The sequence below is a fragment of the Bufo bufo genome, chromosome 1 (genome assembly GCF_905171765.1).
Source record: "Bufo bufo chromosome 1, aBufBuf1.1, whole genome shotgun sequence".
Classification (NCBI taxonomy): Eukaryota; Metazoa; Chordata; class Amphibia; order Anura; family Bufonidae; genus Bufo; species Bufo bufo.
Genome location: NC_053389.1, coordinates 205,661,594 through 205,684,144, shown reverse-complemented (window position 1 = coordinate 205,684,144; position 22,551 = coordinate 205,661,594). Strand labels below are relative to the sequence as shown.

Sequence of the window (22,551 nt, the reverse complement as noted above, 5' to 3'; positions counted from 1 at the left end):
CAGTCCTGGGGATAAATAGATGATGGGAGAGATCTGTGTACTGACCCCTGATATATTTATACATAGTAATTAGATCTCCCCTCAGTCGTCTTTTTTCTAAAGTGAATAACCCTAATGTTGATAATCTTTCAGGGTACTGTATTCCCCCTATTCCAGTTATTACTTTAGTTGCCCTCCTCTGAACCCTCTCCAGCTCTGCTATGTCTGCCTTGTTCACAGGAGCCCAGAACTGTACACAGTACTCCATGTGTGGTCTGACTAGTGATTTGTAAAGTGGTAGGACTATGTTCTCATCACTGGCATCCATACCCCTTTTGATGAAACCCATTATCTTATTGGCCTTGGCAGCAGCTGCCTGACACTGTTTTTTACAGCTTAGTTTGCTGTTAACTAAAATTGTTAGGTCCTTTTCAATGTCCGTGTTACCGAGTGTTTTACCATTTAGTATGTCACAGTGATTTACGTTATTCCTTCCCATGTGTATAACTTTACATTTGTCAGTGTTAAACCTCATCTGCCTCTTCTCTGCCCAAGCCTCTAATCTATCCAGATCCCTCTGTAGCAGTATACTGTCCTCTTCCATGTTAATTACTTTACACAGTTTAGTGTCATCTGCAGAAATTGATATTTTACTGTGCAAGCCTTCTACAAGATCATTAATAAATATATTGAAGAGAATAGGGCCCAATACTGACCCCTGTTGTACCCCACTAGTGACAGTGACCCAATCTGAGTGTGTACCATTAATAACCACCCTCTGTTTTCTATCATTGAGCCAGTTACTTACCCACATACAGACGTTTTCTCCCTGTCCAAGCATTCTCATTTTATATACTAACCTTTTATGTGGTACAGTGTCAAATGCTTTGGAGAAGTCCAGATATACGACATCCATTGATTCGCCGCTGTCAAGTCTAGAACTTACCTCCTCATATAAACTGATTAAATTAGTTTGACATGACCGATCCCTCATGAAGCCATGCTGATATGATGTTATTTGCTTATTTCCGTTGAGATTTTCCAAGATAGCATCTCTTAGAAAACCTTCAAACTGTTTACTCATGACAGATGTTAAACTTGCCGGTCTATAGTTTCCGGGCTCTGTTTTTGGACCCTTTTTGAATATTGGCACCACATTTGCTATGCACCAATCCTGTGGAACACTCCCTGTCAGTATAGAGTCCTTAAATATCAGAAATAAGGGTCTGGCTATGACATTACTTAATTCTCTTAGGCTACGGGGGTGTATGCCATCTGGTACTGGCGATTTGTCTATTTTAATCTTTTTAAGACGCCACTGTACTTCTTCCTGGGTCAGACAGGGCCCTTTTAATGGGGAATTAGCTTTTACATTCTGCATTTCATCTGACAGTTTATTTTCCTCAGTGGAGAAAAAAATATTTAATAGGTTTGCTTTCTCCTCATCGCTCTCTGCTACTCCCCCATCATCACTCTGTAAAGGGCCGACACCTTCAGATTTATACTTTTTACCATTTATATAATTTAAGAACATTTTAGGGTTAGTTTTGCTCTCTTTGGCATTTAAACTCTCGGTCTCTAGTTTGGATGATTTTATTTGTTTTCTACATATTCTATTTTTTTCCTTATAGTTTTTCAGTGCTTCCTCGCTACCCTCCTGTTTTAGTATTTTTTTTGTCATTTATTGCTTTCTTTACAGTACAATTTATCCACATTGGTTTCTTCTCGTTCCTTAACCTTTTATTTCCATAAGGTATGTACCTCCCACAATTTGATTTTAGAATGCTTTTAAAAATATCTCATTTTGTGGCTGTATTTTTATTTTTGAGGACTTTGTCCTGTTTTGGATCTGGTCAAACTGCCAGTTCGGTTGATGTACTGCTCCAAATCAATGTTAAATATATACATGCATGGAAAGATCAAACTGAGACACACACACAGCTGCAGGTCAAAGCAAGATCTCTAGTTTATTGCGGAACAGATGACATTATATAGGGCAGAAAATATAGAACAGGAAGAAGCGGGGGAGGTAAGGTGGCGTATATCTTTGCTATTTGCTAAAAACTCTGTATTTTCTGTCACATCTATGTGCAAGAGGAAGTTCCCCCCTCCGCCCTTCCAGATGGGGAAAGCTGCTTGCTTAAGATGAACAGAAACTGTCTTGAGGCATATAATGAAGCATGAAAGTAAGATTCTTGTTCTAGGCGTTGGCTGGGTGCCTGGCTGCCATTTTAGCTAAAGTATAGTTCTCAACAAGCAAGTATCCATTTTGTCTCAATATTCCATAACAGTACAAGTTAGTTAGGCCTATGGCCTCTCTTAGTTGGCTAAATTTAGCTTTTTTGAAGTTTGGTATTTTTGTTCCTCCCTGAAGAAACACTCTTTTAAATGATAATTGGAAGGTTAGTACTTTATGGTCACTATTTCCCAGGGTTCCCCCAACCTGAACATCTGTTGTTCTGTCAGGTCTATTGGTTAATACTAAGTCCAGTATGGCCGTCCCTCTAGTCGGGTCGTGAACCAGTTGGGAAAAGTAATTGTCTTTTGTTATTGCCAAGAACCTGTTTTCTTTATGAGATATACAAGTTTCAGTTTCCCAGTCTATATCTGGGTAGTTGAAGTCCCCCATAATAACCACCTCAGTATGATTTGCCACCTCGTCTATCTCGTTTAGTATTAGATTTTCTGTGGACTCTGGTATATTAGGTGGTTTATAGTAAACTCCTATTAGTAATTTATTATTGTTTTTGCCTCCATGTATTTCTACCCACAGTGACTCCACATGTTCATGTCCCTCATTTATATCTTCTCGAGCTGTGGGCTTTAGACAGGACTTTACATAAAGGCAGACCCCTCCCCCTCTCCGGTTTTGACGATCCTTTCTAAACAGACTGTAACCCTGTACATTAACTTCCTATTCATAGTTATCGTCCAGCCATGTCTCAGTTATTCCCACTATGTCATAGTCCTCCTCACACATCACTAATTCCAGTTCCCAAGTTTTATTAGTCAGGCTTCTGGCATAAGTATACATACAATTAAGAGGTTTATGTATTTTTTTTACCCTACACCTTTTCTTCTGAACTGTTCTAGTCCCTCCATCCATTCATCCCCCATTCCCATTACCTTACCCCCAGTCTCTATCTGCACTATATTCCCATCCTATAATGTAATTACCCTCCCCCCCAGTCCCTAGTTTAAACACTCCTCCAACCTTCTAGCCATCGTATCCCCCAACACAGCTGCCCCTTCCCCATTGAGGTGCAGCCCATCCCTACGATAGAGCCTGTAGCCAAGAGAGAAGTCAAGCCGACTTCCTACACCAGTTCTTGAGCCACTTGTTAACCTCCCTAATCTCCCGCTGCCTTTCTTGTGTGGCTCGTGGTACCGGTAGTATTTCGGAAAATACTACCTTTGAGGTCCTTGCCCTAAGCTTTTGACCTAAATCCCTAAAATCATTTTTAAGGTCGCTTCACCTGCCTCTAACTTTGTCATTGGTTCCGATATGGACCATGACCGCTGGATCTTCTCCAGCCCCTCCCAGTAATCTGTCAACCCGATCCACGATGTGTCGAACTCGAGCGCCAGAAAGACAACACATTGTGTGACGATCCCGGTCTTTGTGACAGATTGCCCTATCTGTACCCCTAATAATTGAGTCTCCCACTACCAGCACCTGTCTTGCCTTCCCTGCTCTCCTGGTCCCCTGCTTACTGGAGCTTACATTCCCCTGACTGGCAGAGGAAGTGTCTGGCTGCAGCAGTGCTCTCCCTGAACCGACACCCCCCTCATCTGCCAACCGTGCAACCTTGTTGGGATGTGTCAGATCAGGGCTAGCCTCCTTGGCACTCTTTCCTCTACCCCGCTTTCTAAGGGATCATGCACACGACCGTATGCCCTCCGAGACATACAGTCCGTGAGCGGGCCATATCTTCTGGAGCTGCATACATCATGCACACGTGAGCGCACAGCATCATAGGTTACTATGATGCTGTGCGCATCGGGCCGCCCTCGGGACTATTGCCCTAACTGTTATCCAGCTACCTACCTTACTTTCCTGAGCCTCCTCCCTACCACCCTCCCCCACATCTACCCCATAGAGTGCTTGCTCAGTGAGCAGCAAACTCTTTTCCAAATTGTCAACGCTTCTCAGTGTTGAAATTTGCCCGGCTAGATACCCGATGTGCAATTCCAAACGGGCAATTTGCTCTTATTTTGAACAAAGATATGCACCCTCAAACAGCTATTCCAGGACTGCATACATTAGACAAGATGTTCAAATCATCATTAGTAGTACTGCTTACACTGACCTCCGTTCGGTACTTATCATTCTTATGTTACCCGCGTTCCCCTGCTGTGCCGCCAAAAAGCTCTGAATGGATTACATTGCTGGAACTGAGAACAGCACCAAATTGGTGTTCCAAATTTTGGTCCTTTCATAGCTTTCTGTCTTGACATTTTAATGCATATAAAGATAACAGGGGAGTTTATCAAATCGGTGTACAGTAGAAATTGCTTAGTTGCCCATAGCAACCAATCAGATCCCACTTTTCATTTTTTACAGTTCCTTTGGAAAATGAAAGGTGGAATCTGATTGGTTGCTATGGGCAACTAAGCCAGTTCTACTTTACACCAGTTTGATAAATCTCCCCCAATAGGTTTTATATTCAGAGCTCTCCCGCTCTCCCATATTGATCAGCGAATGGTGACTGAATAATTCTCTGCTCACCTGCTGCAACATCACGAATGGATAACCACCAAGTTTGTCTCTGCCAATAAACCAAGTACTTGAGAGTATCAAGCTGTGGTCCCCTATCTATAGCTACTTAGGGCCAGTTCACACAGAGATTTTTGGTGCTAATTTTGGAGCATTTCTACCTCAAAATCTTAAGGCAGAATCAGTGCTGAATCTTTCATTGCAATGAATGGGAAGCAAAAAAAAAAAACATCTCCATGTAAGTTCATGCGCAGATCTACTTAAAAAACCTCAAGCTGAAAATTTTGCTTTGTATTGAAGCTATTGGTTAAAAAAAAGACACGTAAAAAAACTGCCTCAAAAACTGCATGTACAAACACGTTTTTCACACTGAAAAAAAAGACATATGGATTCCACACTGATTTTTTTAAGCCTGTTTTTCAAAATCAGTCCTGTGAATTGGCCCATTGTTAGCGCTCTGCTGTCATGGACAGTAGGTGGATATAGGGAAGAGGGAAACTAACTGGGAGGATGCATGGATAATTATTAGTGCTAATTCTGCCTTGTTTCACAGTGTAAATAAATTCTACTTTGTGCTGGTCCTGACAACATTAAAGGGTTGTCACACTTCAGCAAATGGCATATATCATGTAGAGAAAGTTAATACAATCCACAAGCAATGCAATGCAAAAATCAAGCCAGCAAAGGAAGCAAAATGGACAATAACAATACATTAGTAAGTGCCTTGTATTAAAGGGGTTCTGCAGTTTTTATAAACTGATGATCTATCCTCTGGATAGATCATCAGCATCTGATCGGTGGGGGTCTGACACTCGGGACCTCTGCCGATCAGCTGTTAGAGAGGGCAGCGGCGCCGCGGCCTTCTTGCTGTTTACCGCAGACCCAGTGACGTCACAACTAGTATCAATGGCCTGGGCGGGGCTAAGCTCTATTCACTTGAATGGAGCTTAGCCCCGCCCAGGCTATTGATACTAGTCGTGACGTCACTGGGTCTGCGGTAAACAGCGAGAAGGCTGCGGCGCCACTGCCCTCTCCAGCAGCTGATCGGCAGGGGTCCCGAGTGTCGGACCCCCGCCGATCAGATGCTGATGATCTATCCAGAGGATAGAGCATCAGTTTAAAAAGACTGCAGAAGCCCTTTAACTTTCTCTACATGATACATGCCATTTGCTAAAGTGAGACAACCCCTTTAAATTATGACTGAACTCCAATCCAATCCAGACTCCTGGCTTATGCACACTACAGCCAGATTCAAAAAAGCTTACAATGTACTGCTTAATCTTCAACATACAGACTGCTGCTTCTCCTCTACTCTTTCCCCAGGCATCCTGTATTACCTGACATGGATGGGCACGCTGGCACGTATACTGTGTTTTTATGACTGCAGTATCAGATTTTGGTAATATATGCATGTGTGAATAAGTGTAAAATAGATGGCAAATCCCACTGATGAAAAGGACCATGCTTAAAAGGGATTGTCTGGTTTCAGAGCTGAACCTGGACATATCCCCTTCTTCACCTAGACAGCCCCTCTGAGATGAGAATTAGAGCATTTCATTCTCCAATGCCCTCTCTTGCCATGCACTGAATCAGTGTTTTTCAGCAGATCAAGTGACGGACTGGGTCTCTGCTAGGTGGAGGCTTCTACCTAGCAATGTTCCTGGAGACGTCAACGGCACTAATAGGTGGGCTTTAGTGCTGCAGTAGCCTGTAAAACAGGCTAGGGTAGCACTAAAACCCATGCGATGTACAACGTGTGCTTGATGAGCTGAAAGAAGGCTGCAATGCTAGTATTTCTGGGTTTCAAGCCCCCACCGATCAGTAGAAAAGTCTTGGATAAGGGTACTTTCACACTAGCGTTTTTCTTTTCCGGCATAGAGTTCCGTCACAGGGGCTCTATACCGGAAAAGAACTGATCAGTTTTATCACCATGCATTCTGAATGGAGAGTAATCCGTTTAGGATGCATCAGGATGTCTTCAGTTCAATCATTTTGACTGATCAGGCAAAAGAAAAAACTGTAGCATGCTACAGTTTTATCTCCGGCGTAAAAAACTGAAGACTTGCCTGAATGCCGGCATTTTTTCCCATAGGAATGTATTTGTGCCGCATCCGGCATTCAGAATACCGGAATGCCGAATCCGTCCTTCCGGTCTGCGCATGCGCAGACTGAAAAAAAGGTGAAAAAAATAAATGCCGGATCCGTTTTGCCGGATGACACCGGAAAGACGGATCCGGCATTTCAATGCATTTTTTCAACTGATCAGGCATTTTTAAGACTGATCAGGATCAATGATCAGTCTTACTAATGCCATCAGTTGGCATACGTTTTGCCTGATCCAGTAGGCAGTTCCGGCGACGGAACTGCTTGCCGGATCTCTCTGCCGCAAGTGTGAAAGTACCCTAACCCGTTTAAGCATTTAATAAAACTGCAACATTAAAACATTTGTTACACTTGGCCAACCTCCCTTATTTAAATCACAGATGCATCTAACTTTCTTTGTTGCAGAAAACCGCCATAGTTCTCTTTTTTTCTTTTTTTTTTTTTTTTTTTAATGACAGTCTGAATTCATGGACAGTTGACAACCTTTGGTAAAACATATTTAATCATGCAGGCACTTCTGCTAAATAGAAATGTCATAACTTTATGATGATTGCTCCCAGAAAAATGTTATATTGACATCTTTCATCTTCTCTTGGTAGACTTTATCGAAGTACTCACTTTGAGCTACTGTAAAATGGTTCTTCCAATCACCAGATATTCCTGCAATGATAAGAACATCTTGAATTATTTGTCTGGTTGTCTACATGGTTATAGACTGACTTTATAGAGTAATATTGATTTTCAGAATTGCCTTCTCAAGCTCCATAAAATGTGGAGTCGGTTATTAACTGTGCACACTCAGATTGGGTCACTGTCACTAGTGGGGTCGGTAAAAATAAACGAACCAGCACCTCCACAATAAGTGAATATAAGAACGCAGGTGCACGCTACCTTGGCTAAAACACACTTGGATACGTAGAACTACAGGTAACAGCACTCTGCTAGTCAATTGCGCAAAGATATAAGCAAACACTAAAAGAATAAATGCTTGGGGGTCATACTTACTGCAAATGCAGCTAGAAGCTTTTTGCGAATATAATTGATCAAAAATATTTCGGGCCCATCTACCGGTCGTCAAGGTCGCTTCTAATCAGATGGGTCCTACTCTGACATGCCTCTCCTGGGCTTACAGCCTACAATCTGGGCAAAGTAGTACCAAGCTGCATCCTACACATGCCTCTCCCAGGTTGTGAGCCTGCAGTATGGGCTGGGTAGAATACAGCTGTACAAGCTATCTAATTAAAAGCACATGGTAAATGGGCTGGTGGTGCACGGTTCAATCTCACCACCAGGGGGAGCCACTCCCCTAGTGGCAGTGACAATGGGGAAAAAATAAACGAACCAGCACCTCCACAATAAGTGAATATAAGAACGCAGGTGCACGCTACCTTGGCTAAAACACACTTGGATACGTAGAACTACAGGTAACAGCACTCTGCTAGTCAATTGCGCAAAGATATAAGCAAACACTAAAAGAATAAATGCTTGGGGGTCATACTTACTGCAAATGCAGCTAGAAGCTTTTTGCGAATATAATTGATCAAAAATATTTCGGGCCCATCTACCGGTCGTCAAGGTCGCTTCTAATCAGATGGGTCCTACTCTGACATGCCTCTCCTGGGCTTACAGCCTACAATCTGGGCAAAGTAGTACCAAGCTGCATCCTACACATGCCTCTCCCAGGTTGTGAGCCTGCAGTATGGGCTGGGTAGAATACAGCTGTACAAGCTATCTAATTAAAAGCACATGGTAAATGGGCTGGTGGTGCACGGTTCAATCTCACCACCAGGGGGAGCCACTCCCCTAGTGGCAGTGACAATGGGGAAAAAATAAACGAACCAGCACCTCCACAATAAGTGAATATAAGAACGCAGGTGCACGCTACCTTGGCTAAAACACACTTGGATACGTAGAACTACAGGTAACAGCACTCTGCTAGTCAATTGCGCAAAGATATAAGCAAACACTAAAAGAATAAATGCTTGGGGGTCATACTTACTGCAAATGCAGCTAGAAGCTTTTTGCGAATATAATTGATCAAAAATATTTCGGGCCCATCTACCGGTCGTCAAGGTCGCTTCTAATCAGATGGGTCCTACTCTGACATGCCTCTCCTGGGCTTACAGCCTACAATCTGGGCAAAGTAGTACCAAGCTGCATCCTACACATGCCTCTCCCAGGTTGTGAGCCTGCAGTATGGGCTGGGTAGAATACAGCTGTACAAGCTATCTAATTAAAAGCACATGGTAAATGGGCTGGTGGTGCACGGTTCAATCTCACCACCAGGGGGAGCCACTCCCCTAGTGGCAGTGACAATGGGGAAAAAATAAACGAACCAGCACCTCCACAATAAGTGAATATAAGAACGCAGGTGCACGCTACCTTGGCTAAAACACACTTGGATACGTAGAACTACAGGTAACAGCACTCTGCTAGTCAATTGCGCAAAGATATAAGCATCCAAGTGTGTTTTAGCCAAGGTAGCGTGCACCTGCGTTCTTATATTCACTTATTGTGGAGGTGCTGGTTCGTTTATTTTTTCCCCATTGTCACTGCCACTAGGGGAGTGGCTCCCCCTGGTGGTGAGATTGAACCGTGCACCACCAGCCCATTTACCATGTGCTTTTAATTAGATAGCTTGTACAGCTGTATTCTACCCAGCCCATACTGCAGGCTCACAACCTGGGAGAGGCATGTGTAGGATGCAGCTTGGTACTACTTTGCCCAGATTGTAGGCTGTAAGCCCAGGAGAGGCATGTCAGAGTAGGACCCATCTGATTAGAAGCGACCTTGACGACCGGTAGATGGGCCCGAAATATTTTTGATCAATTATATTCGCAAAAAGCTTCTAGCTGCATTTGCAGTAAGTATGACCCCCAAGCATTTATTCTTTTAGTGTTTGCTTATATCTTTGCGCAATTGACTAGCAGAGTGCTGTTACCTGTAGTTCTACGTATCCAAGTGTGTTTTAGCCAAGGTAGCGTGCACCTGCGTTCTTATATTCACTTATTGTGGAGGTGCTGGTTCGTTTATTTTTTCCCCATTGTCACTGCCACTAGGGGAGTGGCTCCCCCTGGTGGTGAGATTGAACCGTGCACCACCAGCCCATTTACCATGTGCTTTTAATTAGATAGCTTGTACAGCTGTATTCTACCCAGCCCATACTGCAGGCTCACAACCTGGGAGAGGCATGTGTAGGATGCAGCTTGGTACTACTTTGCCCAGATTGTAGGCTGTAAGCCCAGGAGAGGCATGTCAGAGTAGGACCCATCTGATTAGAAGCGACCTTGACGACCGGTAGATGGGCCCGAAATATTTTTGATCAATTATATTCGCAAAAAGCTTCTAGCTGCATTTGCAGTAAGTATGACCCCCAAGCATTTATTCTTTTAGTGTTTGCTTATATCTTTGCGCAATTGACTAGCAGAGTGCTGTTACCTGTAGTTCTACGTATCCTAGTGGGGTCGGTATTGAGCCCTATTCTCTTCAATGTATTTATTCATTATCTTGTAGATGGGTTGCACAGTAAAATTGTTTGCAAACTGTGTAAAGTAATTAAAACAGAAGAGGACAGTATACTGCTACAGATGGATCTGGATAGATTGGAGGCTTGGGCAGAGAAGTGGCAGATGAGGTTTAACACTGACAAATGTAAGGTTATACACATTGGAAGGAAAAATACATGTCACCAGTACATACTAAATGGTAAAACACTGGGTAAACTGACGTGGCAAAGGGCTTAGTGATTTTAGTTGACGGTAAACTTAACCGTAGCACACAATTCCAGGCGGCTACTGCCAAAGGCAGTAAGTATGGGGATGCTTCAAAAGGGGCATAGATGCCCGTGGATGAGAACATAACTCTGCTACTTTTGAAATCACTAGCCAGACCACACTTGGAGTACTGTGTATAATTCTGGGTTCCTGTGCACAAAAAAGAGATAGCAGAGCTAGAGGGGTTCAGAGGAGGGCAAGTAAATTAATAACTGGAATGGGCAGACTGCAGTCATCAAAATTAGGGCTATTCAGTCTAAAAAAGGGATGGCTGAAGGGAGATCTAATAATCATGTATAAATTGTATGAATTTGTTTTCACTGCATTCACTGTGTGGTAAAACTGACGCATGCCCTTCATTTACTGGGTCAGCGTGATTACAAAGATAGCACATTTATATATTTTTTCTTGTGTTTTAATACTGAAAAAAAAATAACAAAAACTTTGGAAAAAATACATTTCTTTCCTTATTATTGCCATATTCTGACCCCCCCCCCCCCCCATAACTTTTTATAGTTATTTCTACTGTGCTGAGTGAGGGATATTTATTTTTGCAGGGGGATCTGTAGCTTTTATTGATACCATGTTGGGATGTGTGTGTATTTTTTTATCACTTTTTATTTAATTTATTTGTCGAGGTGAAGCAACAGAAAAATTGCACATTGGCCCTTTGGATTTTTTTTTCATTATGAATTTTAATATTTTTTTATATTTTTAAAAACTTTTTTTTTTTAAACTTTTTTTAGGCCCCCAAGGGGACTGCTCATACAATTGTTAAATTGCCATTCATGTTCACATATGGATTTTTATCCATTACTGAATATAAAATCTGTATATTCCAATGCAGTGTGGTCACCTGCAGGCTTGCATTTGGAATATACCAGTAATAGTAGTATTTCAGAAAGGATTTATTGCAATGATGCTACGATTGCAGTCACAGAGGGTGTGGACGGTCATGACTAGGCCAGGGCGGGGGGGGGGGGGGGGGGGAGAGATGGGGGTCTTCTTACATCCCAGGCAAGTACCAGTTTCAACTACATTCACACCCTTAGGATGCTCTTCTTTGATCAGCTATGGTAAGTGACAGGATGCATTAGGATGACAAATGTGAAGGTGGGGTGTCACGGCCATGGCTATGACCGTGACTCCTGAACCGCATGCGGTTGTCAGCGGTTTTCATTGGTGTTCAATCACAGGTGAGGGCTGTGGTATTGGCCTCACCTGTGGTTGCCGCTGGCAACAGTATGTATGTGGCAGCGTAGCAGGCTGAGCTGTGCCATGCAGCTCGCTACGCTGCGCATGCGGTTTTGTGTGTGATGTGTGGATGTGTGCACTGTGTTTTATGTTATTGTGTGCACGTTCCCTTTAAGTGGTGGTTTCCCTTCCCTGGTGTTGGAAGGGTTAATCCCCTTCCTAGTGTGTGTGATCACTGGGTGTGTCCGACTGTGGGGTGTGGCTTCTTGGCCTATAAAGCCTCACTGCTTTTGCAGGCCTTCAGGTTGCTTCAGCCATGCTTAGCTGAGAGCAGCCTCATGTATTTATTACCTGCCAGTAAGAGCCACCCCTGTGGTCATAAACCTTAATGTCATAACCATATTGTGCTTTAGTTATTTCCAGTTATGTGTGGTGTCCGTGTGATGTTTTATATGTGATTTTGTGCAGCTATGGATCTGGGTCCCTGTGTGGGGATGCGTTTGTGATCTGCACCCTGCTAACACAGGGATCCAGTCAGCAAGGCTGTGGCAGGTAGGTGGAACTCTTTGTTCACCTGCCATATCCATAGAGCTGTTTATGTCTCCCCTTTTCCTGCAGCTTGGCCGTTGAGACTCCTGCTCCTCCGTGTCTAGGAGGAGTGGGCTTGTCTTACTCAGCTCCTAGGTGAGGGTCATCTTGAGGGCTAGCAGGGACTTTTAGGTTCCGGAGCATGGGCCCTCCTACCATCAAGGTTGGCTCATGTAGCTAGGAGCCAGGGTCAGGTTAGGGATGCGTTTAGGACAGGGGTGCACAAGGTTTCCTGGTTGGGGGCCACATTGCCAGACTTAACCAATGACGAGGGCCGAAATTAAAATTTAAATTTGTATTAACAACTGAAATATTGTACTTATGGCATATTGAACACACATTATATACCATTAATGTCTGGTTACACTTCCAGGACTCCCATCTAATGGGAGAAATACATGAAAAATACATGTGAGCAGCCACAAGACATAGGCATACATGTCTGTTACCAGATGGTTGGGGGCCACACAGAATGGTATCAAGGGCCGCATGTGGCCCCCGGGCCGCAGGTTGTGCACCTCTGGTTTAGGAGGTGACCTGCTCCCTAATCCTGTCTTCATGGCCAAGCAGCCGTAACATCACCGGGCTCCACACGGCTGAGGATTTCCCCCATCCTCAGTCGTGACAGTATGACCACAGTCGCTTCTTACGTGGCGCTCCCTCGAAAGAGGGTGAAGCATGTACCGCCGTCTGCGGAAGGGGTACATGCGCGCTCTTCGGAGGGAGAGCGTTCTGGGGGTTTCGCCTCTGACGGCGCGGTGAGTGGCGTTTCCCCGCCTTCCCTTCACCGTTGCCTCGTTTGGCGTCCCCCTGATTTTTTTAGCACTAGGGTGTTTGTTTGGTGTGCGAGTTGCACACCTTCGAAAGAGGGTGCAGCATGCAGTGCCATATCCATGTGGCCTGCATGCGCGTTCTCCGGAGGGAGAGCGTTCCTGGGGGTTCTCCGTTAACGGCACGGTTGGTGGCGTATTCCCCGCCACCTTACCTTCAGTGTCCGTGTTGGGGATCCCTCGTCCCTCTCCATGTTCCCATCTCTGGTCGTTTGCTGGCAGCACTCCGTAGGTGGTCCGGCTGCTTGCTGGTTAGGAGTGTCTGCTGGCAGCGACTGGAGTGGGGACGTGAGTGGAGAGTCCTCTCGTCCATCTCTCAGTGGTTCTTTTCTCTTTGTTGCTGGTGCGGGCTGCAGTCCTCGTCGGACTGGCTAGTGTGAGCCGGGAGAGGATGCAGCTGACAGCGACCCCTTTTTAGAACCGGCACTGAGAGTGGACGTCCCCTTCTCCTATCCCCTTGTCTGAGTCCCTCACGTGTTTTTTTTTGGTGGGGGGGCTTTGAGGGGTGGGAGTGTCACGGCCATGGCTATGACCGTGACTCCTGAACCGCATGCGGTTGTCAGCGGTTTTCATTGGTGTTCAATCACAGGTGAGGGCTGTGGTATTGGCCTCACCTGTGGTTGCCGCTGGCAACAGTATGTATGTGGCAGCGTAGCAGGCTGAGCTGTGCCATGCAGCTCGCTACGCTGCGCATGCGGTTTTGTGTGTGATGTGTGGATGTGTGCACTGTGTTTTATGTTATTGTGTGCACGTTCCCTTTAAGTGGTGGTTTCCCTTCCCTGGTGTTGGAAGGGTTAATCCCCTTCCTAGTGTGTGTGATCACTGGGTGTGTCCGACTGTGGGGTGTGGCTTCTTGGCCTATAAAGCCTCACTGCTTTTGCAGGCCTTCAGGTTGCTTCAGCCATGCTTAGCTGAGAGCAGCCTCATGTATTTATTACCTGCCAGTAAGAGCCACCCCTGTGGTCATAAACCTTAATGTCATAACCATATTGTGCTTTAGTTATTTCCAGTTATGTGTGGTGTCCGTGTGATGTTTTATATGTGATTTTGTGCAGCTATGGATCTGGGTCCCTGTGTGGGGATGCGTTTGTGATCTGCACCCTGCTAACACAGGGATCCAGTCAGCAAGGCTGTGGCAGGTAGGTGGAACTCTTTGTTCACCTGCCATATCCATAGAGCTGTTTATGTCTCCCCTTTTCCTGCAGCTTGGCCGTTGAGACTCCTGCTCCTCCGTGTCTAGGAGGAGTGGGCTTGTCTTACTCAGCTCCTAGGTGAGGGTCATCTTGAGGGCTAGCAGGGACTTTTAGGTTCCGGAGCATGGGCCCTCCTACCATCAAGGTTGGCTCATGTAGCTAGGAGCCAGGGTCAGGTTAGGGATGCGTTTAGGAGGTGACCTGCTCCCTAATCCTGTCTTCATGGCCAAGCAGCCGTAACATCACCGGGCTCCACACGGCTGAGGATTTCCCCCATCCTCAGTCGTGACAGTGGGAGGATACTAAAACTAATGACCCAAACGTGTCTGTGCATTACACGCTACAGACATATGTTGTGGCTGGGAGAAGTTTTCATGGTGGTGTTGACCAGATGGAGAAGAGAAGGTAAAGTGAAGACTTCAATATAGAATTTGACCTGGGGCCCATATGACCCTAGTTACAGTCCCTGGGTTAAAGAGAATTAAAAATATTTGGTAATTATGATAATGAGATGACATTGCTGATCATATCTACACAAAAATATCTGGTTACTAAATATATTTTGGCAGCAATATGCTAGAAAAATTAAATGTACCTTTACGCATGAATTGTCCTTTTGTAAGGTCCATTATATCCGGTGGAATTTCACTCCAATTTGACATTTTGTTTTCCTTCATAGATTTGAAGGATGAATGTTTAACAACTAAGTCAATCTGGGCATCATCTAACTCCTGTCCCCAAAATTTACAGATTCTCACAACACTGCCACGGAGATCCTGAAATAAATATTTATATACAATTATATATAATGTATAACTCACATCAAAGTACTAATTCTTTAGACAAGTAATGAGAAACTTTCTTCATCATCAGAAATTATTAAATGAACTCTGTTTAAATTGTAGAACTGTACAGAAATAAATTATATTCCAAATTCATTTTCATAAATGCTGTTAGGATTAGGGTTGAGTGAACCCGAACTGTAAAGTTAATAGTGAAATAAAATCAGTAAATCCATCTGTTTCGCTGTGGGTGAAAAAATCATATTTTTTTCCCATGAAGAGCATTTGCGGCCTGCGCTGCATTTCTGACAGTCCAATACAACCGTTAAATACTGCTGTTTTATTTTTGTTAAAAAAAAAAAACACCCTTTTTGTGCTAGATAGTACATTTGTGGCCTGCACTGCATTTCTGACAGTCCAATAAAACCGTTAAATACCGCTTTTATATTGTTGTTTGAAAAAAACACCCTTTTTGTGCTAGATAGTACATTTGCGGCCTGCGCTGCATTTCTGACAGTCCAATAAAACCAGTCAATACTGGTGTTACATTGTTGGTTGACAAATTCACATTTTTTGGGACCGTGAAGTAATTGTATTAAATTCGCCTGTCACACTGTTGTGTGACCTCAAGAATTTTTTTCTCTTTATGACACCGGCACAGCCTTACTGTCAGTGAACTTAATTGTCGCCTGACATAAACCATCTGTTAGTTTGGTGGGTGAATGCAAAGAATGAGGAGGGCATCAAATAAGCGACGTGGCCCTGGTCGTAGTTCTGCTGGTGTTAGTGGAGCTTCTGTTGCAGGGAGAGGACGTGGTCGATCTGTGCCAGCTACATGCACAAGTGAAACACCTTCCTCAGGTGCGAATAGGCGACAGAACCTTCAGCGTTATTTGGTAGGCCTGAATGCCGCTCTACGAATGGTGAGGCCAGAACAAGTACAGGCAATAGTAGATTGGGTGGCTGACAGTACCTCCAGTTCCTTCACATTGTCTACCACCCAGTCCCCTGCTGAAAGATCAGAATTGGCACCTGCAGCCGATGTCCATCAGTCTTTCACCTCACCCCCTTGCAAATCAGCCAAGCAGTTTGAGCCCCAAGTCATGCAGCAGTCTCTTCTGATTTTTGATGACTCTGCTAGCAGGGTTTCCCAGGGCCATCCACATAGCCCTGCCCCAGAAGTGGAAGAGATTGAGTGCACCGATGCCCAACCACTTATGTTTCAAGATGAGTACATGGGAGGACCACCGCATCTCGGATGATGACGAAACACAGGTGCCAACAGCTGGGCCTTTCTGCAGTGTGCAGACCAACAAGGAAGGAAGGGGTGGAGACTGGGTGGAAGATGATATGAAGGACAATGAGGTCCTCGACCCCACATTGAATCAAGGTCATGCGAGTGACCTTGGTAGTTCGGAGGAAAAGGCGGTGGTCGCACAGAGCCACAGCACAGCAAAAGAGGGAGCAGGGTGCAAGAGCGGAGCGGCCATCCCCTAGACAGTATGCCTGCTACTGCCCACCGCACCAAGAGACCGAGCACACCAAAGCCAGCTCCAAGGAGTTCCCTGGCATGGCAGTTCTTCAGACAATGTGCTTATGACAAGACACGAGTGGTTTGCACGCTGTGCAATCAGAGCCTGAAGCGAGGCATAAACGTTCTAAACCTGAGCACAACCTGCATGACCAGGCATCTAAGTGCAAAGCACGAGCTGCAGTGGAGTAGACACCTCAAAAACAAAGAAAGGTCTCTGGCCCCTCCTGCTTCCTCTTCTGCTGCAGTCTCGGCCTCTTCATCCCCCTCTGGAGTGACAGTGGCACCTGCCACCCCGCAAACAGAGGAGGTGCCAGCAACGCCACCACCTCGGTCACCAAGCATCTCCACAATGTCCCATGGAAGCGTTCAGCTATCTATCTCCCAAACACTGGAGCGAAAGAGGAAGTACCCCCCTACCCACCCGTGATCCCTGGCCCTGAATGTCAGCATTTCCAAATTCCTGGCCTTTGAAATGCTGTCATTCCATCTGGTGGACACGGACAGTTTTAAGAATTTGATGGTGGTGGCTGTCCCACAGTACGTTGTGCCCAGCCGCCACTACTTTTCCAGACGAGCCATCCCTTCCCTGCACAACCAAGTGGGGGACAAAATCAGGTGTGCACTGCTCAACGCCATCTGTGGCAAGGTCCACCTAACTACGGATACGTGGACCAGTAAGTACGGTCAGGGACGTTATATCTCCCTAACAGCACACTAGGTAAATGCAGTGGCGGCTGGGCCTGAGGTGGATAGCAGTTTGGCGCATGTCCTTCCACCACGGAGGATTGCAGGGCGTTTCTCTTTGCCTCCTGTTGCTTCCTCCTCCTACTCCGCTTCCTCATCCTATACTGCCTCCTCATCCAGTCAGGGTAACACCTTCACCACCAACTTCAGCACAACCAGGGGTAAACGACAACAAGCAGTTTTAAAACGTATCTGTTTGGGGGACAAACCCCACACCGCACAGGAGCTGTGGAAGGGCATGGAACAACAGACCGATGAGTGGTTGTTGCCAGTGAGCCTCAAGCCCGGCCTGGTGGTGTGCGATAATGGGTGAAATCTCGTAGCAGCTCTGGAGCTAGACGATTTGACGTACATCCCTTACCTGGCGCATGTGCTTAATTTTGTGGTGCAGAAATTCCTGAAAAATTACCCCAATATGTCAGAGCTGCTGCATAAAGTGCGGGCCGTCTGTGCGCGCTTTCGGCGTTCTCATCCTGTTGCTGCTCGCCTGTCAGCGCTGCAGCGTAACTTCGGCCTTCCCGCTCACCGCCTCATATGCGACGTGCCCACAAGGTGGAACTCCACCTTGCACATGCTGGCCAGACTGTGCGAGCAGCAGCAGGCGATAGTGGAGTTTCAGCTGCAGCGCGCACGGGTGAGTCGCTCTGCGGAACAGCACCACTTTATCACCAATGAGTGGGCCTCCATGCAAGACCTGTGTGCCTTATTGCGCTGTTTCAAGTACTCCACCAACATGGCCAGTGCCGATGACGCCGTTCTCAGTGTTACTATCCCACTTCTATGCCTCCTTGAGAAAACGCTTTGGGCGATGATGGAAGAAGATGTGGCACAGGAGGAGGAAGAAGAGGGATCATTTACAAGAGTTTCAGGCCAGTCATTCACAAGTGGCTACGAGGGTGGGTTCCTGCACCAACATACGCCAGGTACACAATTGTCCAGCCAGGGCACAGTTCTGGAGGATGAGGAGGAGGAGATGGAGGAGGAGGAACCGTATTCACAGCAGGGTGGCACCCAAACCATCTCATGGCCATCACTGGTGCATGGCTGGAGGGATACAGAGGACACAGACTATACACCTCCCACAGAGGACAGCTTGTCGTTGCCTCTGGGCAGCCTGGCACACATGAGCGATTACATGCTGCAGTGTCTCCGCAACTACCGCCAAGTTGGCCACATTCTAACTTGTGCTGATTACTGGGTGGCCACGCTGCTGGATCCCCGTTATAAGGACAACGTACAGTCCTTACTTCCGTCACTGGAGCGTGATCGGAAGATGCGCGAGTACAAGCGCACGCTGGTAGACGCGCTGCTGATGGCATTCCCACCTGACAGTGGGGGCACAGTGGAAACACAAGGCGAAGGCAGAGGAGGAGGAAGAGGTCGCCAACGCAGCTGGGGTACCGCCAGCACCTCAGAAGGCAGGGTTAGCATAGCCGAAATGTGGAAAAGTTTTGTCAGCACGCCACAACAACCAGCACCACCAGCTGATATGGAACGTCTTAGCAGGAGGCAGCATTTCACCAACATGTTGGAGCAGTATGTGTGCACAAGCCTACACGTACTGAATGACGGGTCTACCCCCTTCAACTTTTGGGTCTCAAAATTGGGCACATGGCCTGAGCTTTACACCTTGGAGGTGCTGGTCTGCCCTGCAACCAGTGTATTGTCTGAACATGTGTTTAGCAGGGGGAGTTAAAACAGACAAGCCTAACCGCCTGTCCACAGCCAATGTGGACAAGCTCACGTTCATTAAAATTAACCAGGCATGGATCCCACAGGACTTGTCCGTACCTTGTGCAGAATAGACATGTATACCGGCCTCACCCAGCCATTGTTGTACTTCAGTGCACTTTTTCTTTGTTTTATTTTTTTTATTTCCCAATATTTTGGGGTCTACCCAAATTTGAACAAAATAAAAAACAAAACAAAAAACAGTGTTGCTACCTCCTCCTCCTCCACCGCCGCTTCCACCTACACCGCCACATCCACCGCCTCCTCAATCTCCTACTCCATATGGACCTCCTCCTCCTAGATTATTTTTTATTTTTACGTATTTTATGTTATTTGAAGTCATTTCCCTATCCACATTTGTTTGCAGAGCACTTGCCATGCTCTTAACCACATTTTGCTGCTTTTTGCAGCCCTCTAGCCCTTTCCATTACTTTATTAGAGCCTGTAACAGACCGTTTCAGCAGAAAAGGGGTTAAAATCCGTTTAGGCGATAAGCCCCTTTCTGAGAGACAGGCACAGCTACTGCAGGATACACTAAACTCCCGAACTGGATACAAAATAGCACTCCAAACTGGAACCTCACGAATAGCTGCTAGCAGACGAACAGGAATCAGCTTACACTCCTGGCAATCAGCCTCTAACAGCATACAGCGGATCCCCCCAATAACGAGACAAGGCTCCGTGTTGAGGGTCAAGCAGTGGTCTGACTGTACTTCACGTACAGCCTCTTTTATTCATAAACCACAAACAAAGTACTGCCCACAACCAATCAGTAATTTACAACACATACAATGTAACTACAGCAACCAATCGTTCACACCCCCAGAGGACCAGAATGAAGACTGTGTATTAGGACAGATACAACATATCCCCACAATGCATCATGGTCTCCTCCTCTCTGTCCCGGAGACAACCTGAGGAGCAATCCAATTATCTCTGAGGACAAAGGGAGATCGCCAATACACATGTGAGGACAACAGAACAGACATCACCATTTAAACACACAATGGGACAATGGCACAATAGAAACACACCCAGCATTTTCCTCCCAAGCTGACAAGTTACACTTATTATAAATTGTTACAACTTTGTGAGTTTACATTGGCCATACATATAACTTACATCAATTTAAACAGTATAACTTGGGGACAAACCTATCCAAAATTCACTTGAATAGGTTCAGGGGTTTAAAAGTTAGTATATGGCCCATAATCCAGGGGCAAGAGGCCAGCAGCCAGTCCTCTCCAAAACCCAGTGGCGAGGTTGGTTTTGCCACACATCTCCCCCCCCCCCAGGGAAGACTAACCAGGTACCTGACCTCACGCCGGTCGGTACCTGAGTTAGTCTGGCAGCCCACCCACAACCCAATACTGGACCTGTTGCATTTGGTAGCCTGTCTCTGTCCAGTGAGTCCACCAAGTTTATGTTGGAAGCTGGTACTGCCGGTCTCTGTGTTGCTCCCTGGCTTAGAGTCTGGTTGTTGGAGGGGGAGACCGACTGTCTCTACCCCCTGTGCTGTAGGTGCAGAGACCACGGTCCCATCTGCACTGTTGTGGGGCTTACTGTCTCCCCCTGGTGCGTTAAGCTGCCGCTGGGGAGAGGGGGTAACGAGCTCCTCTCCCATACATACTTCCAGCCGCTGGGGAGGGCGACCGACCGTCTCCGCTCCCAATACAGTGTCCTGCTGCTGGGGAAAGGAGACTGGGCTCTCTATTCCCTGTTGGACACTCTGCCGCTGGGGGACAGGACCAACTGTCTCTGCCCCCTGTAACTCCGCCTGCCGCTGGGGAATGGAGACTGGGCTCTCTATTCCCTGTTGGACACTCTGCCGCTGGGGAATGGAGACTGGGCTCCCAATTCCCAAAAAATCACTCTGCTGCTCTGGGGCAGGAACAACTACCTCTGCCCCCTGTAACTCAGCCTGCCGCTGGGGAGGGAGGACGCTGCTCTCCTCTCCCTGCATTTCACACTGCCTTCCCGGCATATCACTCTGCTGCTGGGGGGCAGGAACAACTACCTCTGCCCCCTGTAACTCAGCCTGCCGCTGGGGAGGGAGGGCGCTGCTCTCCTCTCCCTGCACTTCACACTGCCGCTGGGGAATGGAGACTGGGCTCCCAATTCCCTGCAGGACCAGTGGAGAGACCTCGGTCCCATCTCTACCGGCCACCTGGGGTCCTTCCCAGTAACACTCTACAATATCTGCCCAGCTGAATGGGTCTGGATCTGGGTCTGTCACCTTACCGTCCTGCTGAGCCTTCTCAATGGAGTGGAAGAGATCTCGGTAGTCCTGCTCCAGTTCCCACTCCAGGGTTGCTAGGTGAGCCAGGTCTAGTTCTACCTCATGGGGGTCATCCCACTCATGCCTAGCCTCCCTCTCATAGAAAATGTCCTGAAGTCTGGACTGTACAGGGCTCCCGAAGTCAGGCTCTGCAAAGGACACCCATAACAAGCCAGGACCATAAAACTCCTCTACCTCTGGCTTGTCATGTTCGGCTGTCCAGGGTATATACTGTGCCATATACCACCAAAGCGCCTGGTAGGCATCCTCCAGCCATAGCTCCTGCCATACCCGGTGCTCTAGTTCCTTCACCCATTCCTCCAGGGGCTGCTCTCCCAGGAAGGGCATCCACAGGGCCACTTGCTTCTGCAACCGCTGCTCTTCACTGGGGAGACTCTCACCCCGCTGGTATTGTAGATTATCCAGGGCCGGGTACCAGATGCCTTTCCTTAATGCATCCCGGCCATCCAGGTCCTCCTCCTCGTATAACACTGCTGGTTCCATCCTGCTGCTGTCAGGGACGCTGTACTGGGACATGCGTTGTCCTTAAATTGTAGAATCCACAAAAATGGTGTCTCCTGTAGCTGTCCTTCTGGCTGTAGGAACGATCCCGCTGCTTGCCACCAATGTAACGGACCGTTTCAGCAGACAAGGGGTTAAAATCAGTTTAGGCGATAAGCCCCTTTCTGAGAGACAGGCACAGCTACTGCAGGATACACCAAACTCCCGAACTGGATACAAAATAGCACTCCAAACTGTAACCTCATGAATAGCTGCTAGCAGACGAACAGGAATCAGCTTACACTCCTGGCAATCAGCCTCTAACAGCATACAGCGGATCCCCCCAATAATGAGACAAGGCTCCGTGTTGAGGGTCAAGCAGTGGTCTGACTGTACTTCACGTACAGCCTCTTTTATTCATAAACCACAAACAAAGTACTGCCCACAACCAATCAGTAATTTACAACACATACAATGTAACTACAGCAACCAATCGTTCACACCCCCAGAGGACCAGAATGAAGACTGTGTATTAGGACAGATACAACATATCCCCACAATGCATCATGGTCTCCTCCTCTCTGTCCCGGAGACAACCTGAGGA

General features: G+C 46.6%; 1 protein-coding gene across 3 annotated transcripts in view; it reads right to left on the bottom strand.

The window, feature by feature from the left end:
* Positions 1-7,205: 7,205 nt before the first annotated feature.
* Positions 7,206-22,551, bottom strand: part of LOC121002897 (sulfotransferase 2B1-like) — a 113,541-nt gene continuing 98,195 nt past the window's right edge. For all 3 annotated transcript variants that reach the window (XM_040434543.1, XM_040434559.1, XM_040434551.1), the window contains exons 6-7: positions 14,973-15,153; positions 7,206-7,459 (exon numbers count right to left, since the gene is read on the bottom strand). In XM_040434543.1, coding sequence (XP_040290477.1) covers positions 7,341-7,459; positions 14,973-15,153 — 300 coding nt within the window. In that variant the 3' untranslated portion in view covers positions 7,206-7,340. The remainder of the gene's footprint in view (positions 7,460-14,972; positions 15,154-22,551) is intronic.